This window comes from Amblyomma americanum, chromosome 8, assembly GCF_052857255.1.
Source record: "Amblyomma americanum isolate KBUSLIRL-KWMA chromosome 8, ASM5285725v1, whole genome shotgun sequence".
Lineage (NCBI taxonomy): Eukaryota > Metazoa > Arthropoda > Arachnida > Ixodida > Ixodidae > Amblyomma > Amblyomma americanum.
The window spans coordinates 38,599,969-38,615,215 of NC_135504.1; the positions used below are offsets into that span (position 1 = coordinate 38,599,969).

The 15,247-nt window shown below is 53.2% G+C and overlaps 1 protein-coding gene across 1 annotated transcript; it reads right to left on the bottom strand.

The window, feature by feature from the left end:
• Window positions 1-6,269: 6,269 nt before the first annotated feature.
• LOC144101400 (uncharacterized) lies at window positions 6,270-13,185 on the bottom strand. The gene is made up of 2 exons (XM_077634546.1): window positions 13,028-13,185; window positions 6,270-8,973 (listed from the first exon to the last, which is right to left on the bottom strand). Exons 1-2 carry the CDS (start codon window positions 13,037-13,039, stop codon window positions 6,511-6,513), a joined length of 2,475 nt encoding a protein of 824 aa, XP_077490672.1. The 5' UTR covers window positions 13,040-13,185; the 3' UTR covers window positions 6,270-6,510.
• Window positions 13,186-15,247: the final 2,062 nt, after the last annotated feature.

A 15,247-nucleotide genomic window follows, 5' to 3' on the forward strand; every position in this document is an offset into this window, starting at 1 on the left:
GGCACGCACCTTCTCTGTTGGAAAGTAAAAGTTTGCTCTCTGTCTCTTTCTCTCTGAGCCGCTACCATTTTGGAATAGCGAAGTAAAAGCTTCACTCCTTCAGTGGAAGTTCGAATTTCGCTCGGCATACGGTAGACGTCGATAAATAAACGCTGGAGGTCTGGCCTCATAAAATCAGGGAAGTGACCTAAGTATAGGTCTTAAGTAGTCATATGCGGTACAGCAAATTAGCCACACAGTTCGTTTTCATCATGCAGTACGAACAGTACATTCAATTTAACGTCAGTCTCGTCCTGTGCTACTTCCTTTTAAGAGCGTTAGCTCTTACTCATGGACATTTCGTTGGGTCTCCTACCAATGGATGGATGGATGGATGGATGGATGGATGGATGGATGGATGGATGGATGGATGGATGGATGGATGGATGGATGGATGGATGGATGGATGGATGGATGGATGGATGGATGGATGGATGGATGGATGGATGGATGGATGGATGGATGGATGGATGGATGGATGGATGGATGGATGGATGGATGGATGGATGGATGGATGGATGGATGGATGGATGGATGGATGGATGGATGGATGGATGGATGGATGGATGGATGGATGGATGGATGGATGGATGCGGCTGAACCCTTTAAATGGGGCGGTGGCTCAAGCCACCTAGCCATGACTTATGAAATTTTACTCTCCTCTTGAATTTAGCCACCAATCAGATAACCTTCGCTTGGTTACTTCTACTAGCTTAAAATGTACTTTCCCTTCACTGTCCTTAAGCCCCAATGCCTTGAATAAATCAGCCCCGCTGCTTTCCACTGTAGGGTGAAGCCCTTTACAGAAAAGTATCAAGTGTTCAGCCGTTTCCTCCTCCTCTCCGCACGCAATGCACAACGTGTCTATCTCGTGGTACCTGACTCTATACGTCTTAGTCCGCAAAACTCCCGTCTTAGCCTCAAACAACAAAGAGCTTCCCCTACAATTATCATAGATATTTTCTTTGGCAATTTCCAATTTCCTGCTTAAAAATCCTCTATGTTCCCAGTGCTGATTTCGTCAGCATCCCTGTTTTCCACAGAGCTCTCTCTGTTTCTTTAACCTTTTTCTTAACTGATAATTGCTGATTTGCCCCCCTACTGCTATCCAGATATTTGCTTGTCAATTTTCTAGTTCGCTTTCTCCATTTCGTGGCAAGGTTCTTTATATACAGGTATCTGAAAACCACCCTGAGATCACAGCGCCATCTCTGGCAGCAACTAGAAAAGAGCAGATCTCTCATTGAGACGTATAGCGCCGTCTACAGCGCGTAAATTCGTTCCGCTATAAATACTCCGGCAACAAGGGGCACCCATCCGGGGACAGTTGTGTACCGAATTTGTTAGGCAAAGAAACCCTACGGGTTGTGGTATAGAAATAAAACCACAATTAAATAAGAGGTCAACATTGTATACATGCAATTACTAATTAAAGGGTTACCATATTGCACCGCCGAATTCTAGGTCCACCTTTACCCCCCAAACGAAGCAACTTCCGTTCGGGACGTATCCTGAGGGGGTGCAACTCGACAACGGGTAGACGTGCATCGTAATTTCTCTGATAGATGGCGCTAGGCGTCGGTTGCTAGTCTAGGTGGAAAAGTTTGCTTTTCCGAACCTCTCAGGGTTTTCTTCCCTCGCCCCGCTGGATGCCGAAAGACTTTCGTTTTACGCACGGCCAATAAAGCTAACGCTTGTTACTTGGACGTCTGCCAGACTGTGCCGGCCTTTTTTTTTCATGTCGCAAACTGGTGCTTTCGCCTGATCTCCGATTCTGCCTTCACCTCACCAAAAAACATGGATCATACGGTGTCTTTTTGATGCGAGAAGCTTCGCTACGCTAAGTAAAGCAGTCGTCGCGTAGGCCAGAGAAGACCTTGAACGACCTTCAGCCCAACCACGTTAGCCTTGTATGACCATATGTGGTACAGTTATGGTGTCGAACCCTTGGCCCCTGTCCTGGACCCATGACATTTAGTTGACGTTTGGGTTGACCGTTTACCTTAAGAACATCCGATTAGGTTAAGTGAAACCACGTGATGACATCCGATGGGGGTGCCGTAAGACCATGCGATACCACGTCATAGCCGCGTGGTCGTGTGGGTATATATAGAACGGCTGTCACGAGCGTGTTGCGGAGCTGCCATGGACGAGCCTCAGACGCTTAGCAAGTGTCCTTCATGTTCGCGGAATTCCAGGGTTAGCCAAGTTACCCATTACCAATTTTGTTTTGCTATACTCATACTGATAAAACAATTACAGCGACAAAACTACTGCTTCGAGCGATCAGTTCCGAGAAAAACTTTCCTCGCAGCGACGTTTTTCCGCTTGCACCCGTAAAGCAGGCGGCGCCCGTGTGCTGACCAATGTCAGCGCATGTTAAAGATCCCCAGGTGGTCAAAATTATTCCGGAGCCATCTACCACGGCACCTCTTTATTCGTTTCTTCTTTCACACCCTCCTTTATACCTTCCTTACGGCACGGTTCGGGCGTCAACCTAGAAATGTGCGACAGTTACTGCATCTTTTCCTTTCCTCAACAACCAATTTTCAATTTTTTTTCCGTCGACGGTCCTTGAGCTGCCAAGGGGGCAGGTTGCCCAGATGCTTCTCTCTGTTGTTGTTGCTGCTGCGACTGAAGAAAAAAATGAAGTGAAAGTGCACGGGCCTGTCGACTGGCTCAAGCTGAGCAACAATCGCTGCCACGTGCAGAGTAAAAATGTTGTGAGAGGAAATATTGAAAGACAAGACGCGCGTCGCAACAAACGCGTCATATGAAGCGACGACGATGGTTTAGCAACAGATACAGGGGACTTGGGTATCTGTTGCCAAAGCCGGCGTCGTCGCTTCGGCGGACGCGGCTGTTGCCGACGCGCGTCCTTCTTTCAATATTTCCTCTCCCATTTTTCAACTGTCTTCTGTCTGCACGTGGCAGAGATTGGGGCTCGGCTTGAGCTAGTGGGCAGGACCGTGCACTTAATACCTTTTCATCCTTCCTTCAGTCGCAACAACCACAACAACAGATACACCAGGTGACAAGGAGCTCTCGCTTATGGTCCTGGGATCTAGGAGATCTCACCACGTTGGTGCCTAGATCCCAGCACCGTAAGGCCAGGAAGCCACCCCCTCCTTCTCTCTCCCAAAAATAGGCCACCTTTGTCAGACGACGATGCTTGGTTTGACAACAAAAGTCTGGCAGCTTCGCTTTCATCATCGCACGGCTGTATTAACGCGATATCGTTAAACTTCCGTTGAGCGGAAAACCCAGCGTCGTCGGCATCGGCGTCGTCGGCGTTGTGAGCAAGAAATGCCCGAGGGAGCAACCAGGTGGGCCACCTTGATCACGTCACATTGTGGCGCCATCACAACCTGCCCACCAGATTGTGAGAAAACTGACCCCAATGGCAGGTGGCAGTTGGTTTTTTTTTGGAGGGGGGGGGGAGGAAATGGCGCAGTATCTGTCTCGTTTATCGTTCGACACCTGAACCGCGCCGTAAGAGAAGGGATAAAGGAGGGAGTGAAAGAAGAAATGAAGAAAGAGGTGCCGTAGTGGAGGGCTCCTACGGAATAATTTCGACCTCCTGGGGATCTTTAACGTGCATTGACATCGCACAGCACACGGGCGCCTTAGCGTGTTGCCTCCATAAAAACGCAGCCGCCGCAGTCGGGTTCGAACCCGGAAACTCCGGATCAGTAGCCGAGAGCCCTAACCACTGAGCCACCGCGACGGGTAAAGTTAAATTAATGCTTCGTCGCTCTGGAAGAGCAACCTGGGTCGCACAAGCGCCACCGGTGGTGGTGCCCGCCATGGCAGGGCAGTGACGCAACGGTTAACCACTGCACCACTGCGCAAGGAGTGGTATGTTGACTCCCACTGATCTATGATTGTAAAATCGGGAATGACTAATTCCGCATATATGGGCGTTAGTTAACCCATTACGCTATCGCGTCAAGCCCTTGAGGCGGAGCTTAAGTATGCCCTCCAATTATTTGCCGTTGCCGACACTTTTTCTCGCGCGGACGAGCACGCCAAATCTCCGCTGCTGACTGCGGCTAATCTGACACGGCCATCTGCCACGACCACGGAGCTGTATATGCCGCGCGAGCTCCGCTCTGATTCGCAAAGACGAAGCGGCGATAGGCGCGTGAGGAGCCCTGCCCTCTGCAGCCCCTCCTCCCCTTCCCCTTACTTCCTTTAGACGCCTGTGCGGACGGATCACTGAAGGTCATCGCAGATGCTCTGCACTTAACAACGATTCGCTATAAGAATTTAACGCATTTATTTATACGTAAGCATTACTTGGCTCATGAGTGGCGTCCACGGAAAGTGTGTAGAGAAAGTGTATGCAGAAAGTATTAACAGAAGGTGTGGACACTTACCCAAGTTACTCGGTAACTTGGGTAAGCTTGGGTAAGTTCAGAGGATCACCGCACAAGCTGCAGCCAAAAGGAGGAAGCTCGGGTAAATCCGGAGGAGCATCGCGTCAGCTGTGCAAGAAGTTGCTCGGGAAAATTCGGAGGAGCGCCGCGCCAGCTGCGCAAGAAGTTGCTCAGGAAAATTCGGAGAGCGTCGCGCCAGCTTCGCAAGAAGTTGCTCGGGAAAATTCTGAGGAGCGTCGCGCCAGCTGTGCAAGATTACGATGAATCAACATTTATTAAGCCCGAAATAAATCTGTGGTGCATGCAGGCACAAGACGGGGTGGTACCCTAGTTACGTGACGCATATGTTTCCAGCCGCTCCTGGCCCCTGTCCGTCAGTGCGAGCTGAATCAGTAGGGCGGGGCTGGATAACAAGGTCTTCCATTGCTCAAGGGGTTGGGGATGAAGTTGCTCGGGAAAATGCGGAAGAGCGTCGCGCCAGCTGCGCAAGAAGTTGCTAGGGAAAACGCGAAGGAGGGTCGCGCCAGCTGCGCAAGAAGTTGCTCGGGAAAATACGGAGGAGCGTCGCGCCAGCTGCGCAAGAAGTTGCTCGGGAAAACGCGAAGGAGGGTCGCGCCAGCTGCGCAAGAAGTTGCTCGGGAAAATACGGAGGAGCGTCGCGCCAGCTGCGCAAGAAGTTGCTCGGGAAAATGAGGAGGAGCGTCGCGCCAGCTGCGCAAGAAGTTGCTCGGGAAAAAGCGGAGGAGCGTCGCGCCAGCTGCGCCAGAAGTTGCTCGGGAAAATGCGGAGGAGCTTCGCGCCAGCTGCGCAAGAAGTTGCTCGCGAAAATGCGGAGGAGCGTCGCGCCAGCTACGCAAGAAGTTGCTCGGGAAAATGCGGAGGAGCGTCGCGCCAGCTACGCAAGAAGTTGCTCGGTAAAATGCGGAGGAGCGTCGCGCCAGCTGCGCAAGAAGTTGCTCGGGAAAATGAGGAGGAGCGTGGCGCCAGCTGGGCAAGAAGTTGCTCGGGAAAATACGGAGGAGCGTCGCGCCAGCTGCGCTAGAAGTTGCTCGGGAAAATGCGGAGGAGCTTCGCGCCAGCTGGGCAAGAAGTTGCTCGGGAAAATGCGGAGGAGCGTCGCGCCAGCTGCGCTAGAAGTTGCTCGGGAAAATGCGGAGGAGCGTCGCGCCAGCTACGCAAGAAGTTGCTCGGTAAAATGCGGAGGAGCGTCGCGCCAGCTGCGCAAGAAGTAGCTCGGGAAAATACGGAGAAGCGTCGCGCGCAACAAGGTGCTCGGGAAGAAAACCCGGCTTGCGTAGGCTGGGACGGCGAGGGTGTGCCACATACGCTGCAACGGTAAATTGAGTAGTACACACTTTTTTTCAATGCATATTAGCTTACTTAAAGCCTTCGGTAATTTTTTCGCCTAAACTCACCCATTGCTGTCATGCAGGCCGTGAAGACCTTACTTCGGTATTCATTGCTTCCAACAAGTCATTCTCAGCGCCGCCTCATCCCTGGAAGCAGTGAGGTGAAACCTGATTAGTAGATGGGCTGTTGACTTGTCGCTTGGATGGTTTTTCAGATCGCTCGCGAGCTGAGACCGATATCATCTATTATGTTATATATTTTTGCCGTTTCTATGGCCCTAATGTGTAGATTTTTTTTCGTGGGGAAAAATCTTTATCGTCTGCTATATTTAAGCCATAACTGCATCGTCCAGTTTTTTAATTCTCTGATCTGGCTAACGTTATCGGTCTCGTCTCAAGCGGTACAAGTCGCTAAAACTTAAACTAATTTGTTCGACCGACCACTGGGAAATTTTAGGCGGTGTTGATGAACTTGAACCCTCATTTTAAGCACAAAGTCTAGTTCATGAACTTCGGGAAAGCTTCTTCCCAAGCGAAAGAATCTTTATTTTCTTTCTCTACGGTGTGAACGATGCGTCCTGGCAGACTCCGTCTGTTCTTGGTCCGGGCGGCGGGCAAGGGCAGCGCGGTGGCTATCGTGAGCAATAAATAAGCCTGCTGCTGAGAGGAGCGCCATTGGTCGCCACCGTTGTCCCAGACCGCTCGGAAGAAGACGCTGTTCTTGATCGCACGGATGTCACAGCTTATTTCTTGACGGGGGTCAGGATCTTGACGTGGGGAGCAGCGGCACCATAGCCGAGACCAGCGCCTCCGCTGACAATGGTCTTGTAGTGGATGTTCTGAGCCAGGCCGGGAGCAGCGGCGAGGGTGGTGCCGAAGCCGAGGCCAGCACCGTAGGTGGCGACGGGAGCTGCGACGGCGGCGGTGCGGTAGGCGACAGCTGGGGCGGCGTGAACAGCGACGGCAGCCGGAGCAGCATGGTGGACAGCGACCGCTGGAGCAGCGTGGTGGACAGCCACGGCAGCTGGGGCGGCGGCGGCGTAGGCGGGAGCAGAGAAGGAGACCCGGCTTGCGTAGCCTGGGGCGGCGAGGGTGTGGCCGAAGCCGAGACCGGCACCGAAGGTGGCAACGGGAGCGGCGACCGCGGCGCTGCGGTACGCAACAGCGGGGGCGTGGTGAACAGCGACCGCAGCTGGAGCGGCCGCAACAGCTGGAGCAGCGAAGCTCACGGCGGGGCGAGCGACGGCGACGGCTGGCGCAGCAGCGAATGTGGCACCGTAACCAAGACCGGCGCCGTAGCCAAAACCGGCACCGTAACCAAGACCGGCACCGTAACCAAGACCGGCACCGAGGGTGTGGCCGAAACCAAGACCGGCACCGAAGGTGGCGACTGGAGCAGCAACGGCAGCGCTACGGTAGGCGACAGCTGGAGCGTGGTGGACGGCGACGGCTGGCGCGTGGTGGACGGCGACGGCGGCTGGAGCAGCGGCGACAGCTGGAGCAGCGAAGCTCACGGCCGGACGAGAAACGGCGACGGCTGGGGCGGCAGCGAATGTGGCACCGTAACCAAGACCGGCACCGTAGCCAAAACCGGCACCGTAACCAAGACCGGCACCGTAACCAAGACCGGCACCGAGGGTGTGGCCGAAACCAAGACCGGCACCGAAGGTGGCGACTGGAGCAGCAACGGCAGCGCTACGGTAGGCGACAGCTGGAGCGTGGTGGACGGCGACGGCAGCTGGAGCAGCGGCCACAGCTGGAGCGGCGAAGCTCACCGCAGGACGAGCGACGGCGACGGCAGGAGCCGCGTGGTGGACGGCGACAGCAGCTGGAGCAGCGGCAGCGAACGCGGGCGCAGAGTAGGAGACGCGGCGGACCTGGGTGAACGCAGGAGCGGCGGCAAAGGCTGGGGCGGCAGCGATGGTGTGGCCGAAACCGAGACCAGCACCGAAGGTGGCAACTGGAGCGGCGACGGCGGCGCTGCGGTAGGCGACGGCGGGAGCGTGGTGGACGGCGACGGCAGCTGGAGCAGCGAAGCTCACGGCGGGACGAGCAGCGGCGAAGGCTGGGGCTGCAGCAAGGGTGTGGCCGAAACCGAGACCAGCCCCGTAGGTGGCGACGGGAGCTGCGACGGCGGCGCTGCGGTAGGCGACAGCGGGTGCGTGGTGGACAGCAAAGCTTGCGGGAGCTGCGGCAAAGCTAACGGCGGGACGGGAGACTGCGACGGCAGGGGCAGCGGCAGCGAAGGCTGGGCCTGCAGCAAGGGTGTGGCCGAAACCGAGACCGGCACCGTAGGTGGCGACGGGAGCGGCAACGGCGGCGCTGCGGTAAGCGACAGCGGGTGCGTGGTGGACAGCAAAGCTAGCGGGAGCTGCGGCAAAGCTAACGGCGGGACGGGAGACTGCGACGGCAGGGGCAGCAGCGAAGGTGTGGCCGAAGCCGAGACCAGCGCCGTAGGTGGCGCCGTAGGTGGCGCCGCGGTAAGCGACGGCTGGTGCGTGGTGGACAGCAAAGGCAGCTGGAGCTGCGGCGACGGCTGGAGCGGCAAAGCTCACAGCGGGACGGCTGACTGCAACTGCGGGAGCAGCAGCGAAGGCCGGTGCAGCGTGCTGAACGTAGCTGACAGCTGGGCGGCTGACGGCGGCGAAGGCTGGAGCTGCAGCGAAGCTCACGGCTGGGCGGCTGACGGCGGCGAAGGCCGGAGCGGCAGCAAAGCTGACAGCGGGACGGCTAACAGCGACAGCTGGAGCGGCGTGCTGGACGAAGCTGACGGCTGGGCGGCTGACAGCGACGGCAGGAGCGGCGTGCTGCACGAAGGTGGCGGCGGGGGCGGCAGCGAAGGCGGGAGCCGAAGCGACCACACGCTGGGCGAAGCCGAAGCCATAGCCGGCAGGCCTAGCGAACGTGGCAGCTGGGGCAAATGCCGGGGCGGCAGCCACAGCCGGTGCGTGGTGCACGAAGGCGGCCGCTGGAGCAGCAGCGTAGCTCACGGCTGGGCGGCTTACGGCAAAGGCTGGAGCCGCGTGCTGGACGAAGGCGGCGGCTGGAGCTGCGGCCACAGCAGGGGCGGCATGGTGGACAGCAAATCCGCCGACGCCTCCGTGGAGGGCGGCACCGACGCCACCGTGGAGGACTGCACCGCCACCGCCACCATGCAGGAAGCCCGCGAAAGCGACGGAGAGGACCCCGAAGAATACAGATGTGGCCTGCGTGCAAAACAATGGCCTCGATTGAACGCCCGCGTTCTTCGACGACCCGATAACGCGCATCCGCTGCGGGAGGCGCGACCTCGCCTGGCTGCTGCTGGCTTCGGCTCGATATCACAACTGAAGTCGCCGCCGGGGATTACCGGGTGCTTCAAGAACGTTGCCGCAAGCAACGGAATAATGTTTTCGGCGTCTTTGCCTCGAACGATGGTGCTGTATCGATTAGCTTAGTGTTTCAAAAAAGAGCCCTGCAGACACGTAGTCCTTGTATTGAGATCTGTCGTAATCAAAGATTATGACGGCAAAAACATATTTCCTGTACTGTTTTCCGCTGATTTATTACCTTCGTGCCTCGTTATTATACAAAGAGGGCGGACTTGCCTCTAGAAGATTAACTATGGACAATTTTTTCTTCAACAGAGTTGACATTGCAAGCTAGATAATGGTTGTTCCGTTTGATGTTGACAACTGTAAGCAGTACACTTAATATGCTGGTTAATTTTTAAAGTTATTGCTGCACATGGGAGAATACTGGTTATATAGTTCTCGGTTTTGACAAGAAAGTGCACTAAGCTCATGGTGGTATCTTATAGAGATCAGCTCTAATGACAATTAGTAAGACTTACTGCGCATAGACCGACCCTTTTAGCCCTTATTGAATCTCCGCTCGTAAATATTCTGGTACTAATTGTGGAAATAAGCCGTTTAAATAATAAATAAAGGTCTTGCTAATGGGCTTTTGAGGCAATTACAGACCATTACAGGGGATTTTGATTCAGATGGGCTCGCCATCGGAAATTTGATGGAAATCTTTCCATGACTCCTGGTTCACAAGATGGTAGTCGATCTCCACTCTTTGTGTGATTCTCTCCAGAAATATGTTTTTTATTAATTTTTTAGCCAGTTATGATAAAGGCGGTTGATGAGTCATAATACAATGTATATTTTAGACTAAAATTAATTAATTTTCCTCTCAAACAAACGTTCAGTATCACAAAGTATAAAGGCGCTAAGAAACGACCGCCGAAATTAACCCGCATTGTTAACTTCGGCTACCGTTTTAGATTAAAGGGTTGATTTAAGCTACCGTTTAGTTTAATTAACGCGCACTGTAATAGCAGCGCACTGGTATCCTTTAACATGCTAAGGCCCGTTTTTCTCCTTCCTGTAAGGTGGTCCAAAGCACCCGAAACGCCCCTGCGACTGAGTGACCATGTTGCGCAGTGGTCACTTTTTCGCGAGATAAATAATAATAATAATAATTGGTTTTGGGGAAAGGAAATGGCGCAGTATCTGTCTCATATATAACGTTGGACACCTGAACCGCGCCGTAAGGGAAGGTATAAAGGAGGGAGTGAAAGTAGAGAGGTAGAAAGAGGTGCCGTAGTGAAGGGCTCCGGAATAATTTCGACCACCTGGGGATCTTTAACGTGCACTGACATCGCACAGCACACGGGCGCCTTAGCGTTTTTCCTCCATAAAAACGCAGCCGCCGCGGTCGGGTTCGAACCCGGGAACTCCGGATCAGTAGTCGAGCGCCCTAACCACTGAGCCACTGCGGCGGGTTACTTTTTCGCGAGAAAATCATAAATTTGCGAATTTCCTGGATGTTGCGCGGCAAGTCTAGAACCTTTCCATGATGCGGAGTGGCAGTCCCTGATTCTACGCATTTACTGCTACGCCCTCGTGTGACCGTGCGACCTTGAGATGTGCAGTCGCGGACAGAAGAATGTGGACCACGCTTCGTCGCTCAGAGCCTTCTGACGCATCACCTAGCGAAAAGTAAACGATGTTTTCTGCATATGCAGGTAATTGTTACTTTTTCCTTTGCGCACAAAGGCAGAAAACACTTCTATTTCTGCTGCGCAAAACGATAGAAAAGTTTGAACTCGAAACAATGGTCCATGTTATTCCGTCCGCGATTATACGTGATTTTTGAATAGGACATTGAACCTAAATTTGAGGCGTTTTTATAGTAGTCATATTTATGCCCAGACGAAAGATCAGTTTCTACTGAATAGCGCATTGCACCTACTTTTGAGGCGTTTTTATAATATTAGTCTTATTTATGCTCAGAAGAAAGATCAATTTCGACTGTAACCTAAAATGTTAGATTGGTAGCCGCTCAGAATCTAGGAACGGATTGGTTTTATGGGCTGAATTGGCCGTGTAATAGTATAGCCTACTTTAAGCTGACTTAGATCGGAGCTGCTTAAAACCTAGGTTATAGGTTATGGGGGCTTAACGTCCCAAAGCGACTCATGCTATGAGGGACGCCGTGGTGAAGGGCTCCGGAAATTTCGACAACCTGGGTTTCTTTAACGTGCACTGACATCGCACAGTACACAGGCCTCTAGAATTGCGCCTCCATCGAAATTCGACCGCCACGGCCGGGGTCGAACCCGCGTCTTTCGGGTCAGCAGCCGTGCGCCATAACCAGTGAGCCACCGCGACGGGTTTAAAACCGAGGTTAGGGTGAATGAAAATTTTGTTGGAGTGTTTCAAGGATATTTGAGTCAAAGAGTGCTATCATTAAATTAGCCAGGAAGTTTACTCGGCTCCATTCATTGCCTCAAGTTGATCTCCATAGTGCGGCCATTTTCAGCGGGATTAAAGTTCCTTTTCATTAGGAAACCTGAACTTTGCGCTTCCTTTGCCATTTTCGCACGTTTTCCTATCAATGTGCGAACTAGAAAACGGCTGCGGCACAGCCTATATTCTCGCTGAAAAGTTGCCCCATGAAATTTTACGTCAGGCTTCATTGCTGTTCTACTTTACTCAAGAGTCACAACTTGCATAAGTTATAATCGTACTTATGTTGTTTTAAAGAACGCTTTCACGTGTTTGCTTTCGATATCACCGCCCGATCTATTACGCACTAATTTTCTTCTAGGAGCGCTATTTCGCTTTACCGCGAGCGGAACAGACTGGCGGAGCTCAGCACACATGCCGGCTCCTCTGGTGAAGAATTGAAGCCGAAAAAATTCACATTTAAAATTCGAAGACTATTATGGTGCATTCATATAAGCTTAGCCACTCCAGAGGCAGATCTTTGAAGTTAAGCGTGAAAGCTGAAACTCACACTTTCATTTTCCCGAATACCGTTCTCATTCTTCGTGAACACATGCTTGCAAAGTTTTGCGTACACGGTAGTTGTAGTTATTGAAAATCTTTAAAGGAAGCGCTTGTCTATCGCACATTTACATGCAGCAACGCCAGTCAAGACGCCGCTGAACATCCCAACCGCTCTTTTAGGGGTGCTTCAAAAGGGGAAAACCTGAGAGACGACGTCTAATGGCAATCCAGCCCCCGTCTTGAGTCCCTAACTAATTAGCGGAGTGCATTTTGAAAATAAAGTGCGAGAGAGCTTACGAACAGATAATAGCTCACATCATAATACCTAGGATCGTGCTATTTATATTTCTAATAGAAAACCCTACGCCGCCGCTTTCCTTCTTATCTTATGCGAGTAGTCTCACTGAACATTTGCAAGTTACAAACTTCCTACTCTCCAAAATTAGTTGCAAGGGGTCTATCTAGTCATAGGAAATCGTGCTTAAGCTGAATTAGATCGGAGCTGCTTAAAACCGAGGTTATGGGTTATGGGGGCTTAACGTCCCAAAGCGACTCAGGCTATGAGGGACGCCGTAGTGAAGGGCTCCGGAAATTTCGACCACCTGGGGTTCTTTAACGTGCACTTAAGCGCTCCTTCGAAACTGCTCAGGGACCTGGATTCGATTCTGACCTGTCAGTAGCGAGAGGCTAAAGGAACGGGGACCAAACCCAGAAGCCCACGAAACACCCGGTACTGGCTGCTAGTTCATCCGGACAGAAGGATCCGTATGCCTCGGCCCACATGGGTGGAAACCAGCGCAGCGGTCGTCCCTCGTTATAGTCCATTGAAACGGGATCGTGGGCTTCGGGGTCGGTGCATCCACGTCGTCGTATCCTCCGGGGCGAGCCGAGGGTCCCCGCCTTAGTCCATGGCAACGTACCCCGCCTTCCCCGTCCCACACCGGTGTCGGGTGCTACAGCGTCGGCGTACTGTACTTACGAGGACTTTCATGTTGACTGTTGCTTGCTCTTGCTACCACCCGGCACCCTTGTCTTGTGTTTGTCTCGAGTTGGGATGTGGTACGAGACGGTGGTGCGAGATGGCTGCGCTGGGGTTGCTCCCGGCCTTATATACCCATCGTCGTTTGCGATCGGGCGGTTCGCCGCGACGTCGCCGCAGACGACGGCACACTTTCACTTTCCACCCCTCCACCGGAAAGGCGACGCACTGGCGAGAACACAAAACGAACGCAGTTGCCGGGTTGGGGGAAGGAAAATCATCGGGCGCCCGCATTGTATAATCCGAGTGAGACGCGATAAGGAGCTATGGAAATGCGTCAAAGTTCGTCTTCGGCGACCTCTCCTCCCACTAAGTCGTCGTCCCCCCCCCCCCCCCCCCCCCCCGTAACTCTCTCGACATCCCCCCCGCTCCCAACTCTAACAGCAAGCAACGCTGTCGCAGTATACCGCTCCGACAAACGGAAGACAGTATACGAGTCCCATCGCTGCCTTCGAAAACGGCTTTTGTCTTCTTTCGTGGCTGGCGCGTATCTCTGAGGCAGATGCACTTTGCTCTCCCCTGGCCCCTCCTCTCCTCTTCTTTCTCAACACACGCTGCCCTCCGCCACCCTTTGCGGATCGTCCGTGTCACGGCGCAGACGCTAGCTCGGCATTACCCTTCTTCCCTTGAGAAAGCCGCGCTTCATTCGTGCGTTGGGGTCCTTGTGAAAGACGCCAGCCAGCAGTCTCCGCTTCGCGGCGGCTGCTGATAAGAGCCACCGCCGCACCTGCATGCGCGACCCGTTGTTGCTTAGACACGCTAACACTCCGATCTCGCGCCGCTATACCCCCTGGAAGCGGGCCCCCTTACTCTTTCCCCCGCCCGCTCTTTAGCTAGCGTCCCTCCACCGATCTTGGCTTCGGAGTACTCGGCGGAAATTAAGCTCCTGAGGTCGTCTGAGGGCGCGCAGATTCATCGCGCGCTGCTCTCCGGTTAGTGGAAAGGGCACGAGGTTGCGCGGATGCGCTGAGCGGCGGAGCGCCTTGCTCAGCCGATATTGTAACAATCCCTGATTGGGGGATGAGGTCTTGAGATAGCCGGCTCGCCCCCGGAGCGCCGCGGCAAAGATACACGCCGGAACACGAGCTAAGACGCCGAAGCGCGTTCGAAGGCAGGCCTTGGGCATGGCTCGCCGGCGTCGATGCGCCGGTCCGCGGTCGCTTTACGCAAATCGTGTCGTTTCTTCTTCGATCAGTGCAGAGGCAGAAGCAGCGTTCCGGCACCGATAGTGCGGGCTCGATGCGAGCGATAACCTTTTTTTTTTTTCGTTTCGAGAGACGAAATTCTTGCTCTTCTTTGCGTCCCGGTGCGCCGCGGAGGCGAGACCGTGAAAAAAGACCGCTGCGTCGATTTCGATCTACAAGTGCGCGATTGTCCGCTATATCGGACCGGGCTTGTACAATTCGGGTTCAGTACGCACCTTTAAAGAACAAATCGATTACGAACAAGCAACTTGCCTCGTGTTTTATTGTTTCTTCTTATAGTGGCCGGCACGCTGTCTTGATTGGTTGAGCCGATGTCGGCGGCAGCGCAAGTAGGTCTACTTTAAGACTCGACTCGGAACTTGCATTCTTTCTTTTATATCCCCGTAATGCATGCATACACTGCCGACTCCTTACTATCAAACGTATCGCAAGGGAGGGGGGAGGGACTTCTCTTGCTGATCACTGTGTACCTCCTAAACCAGAGATAAAAATGTAAACCTATCCCAGAACCAATAGCAAAACTAGGCACAAGCTGGGGAGTGATGATAGTAGGGTCTTCGCTAGCAGCAGTAGCGGTAGTAGTAATAGTAACAGCAGCAGCAGTCACAGTAGTAGTGATTCATAACGGCAGGGTTAGCAGTATATTTGTAGCAGTAATGTTATATTAAACTGCGTACAATATACTATAGGACTGTACTATACTCCAGTGGCAGAGAAGTTATATCGCAACTACTTCTAGTACTGCCAGGACCATCGGCCATTGTAGTTGCGATACATTAGTAGTGGCTTGACTAATAGCAGCAGCGTTACTAGTCGTAAATGTAATTGTTGTGTTAGCGACACTTCAGTAGAACTACTTGGAATGAAGTTATAATGAAGATTATTTCGCTATGAAAGTGCGTAACAGCTATCTTAAATGTAATAACATGTGGGGCAAAAACGTGCAGGCTAAAGA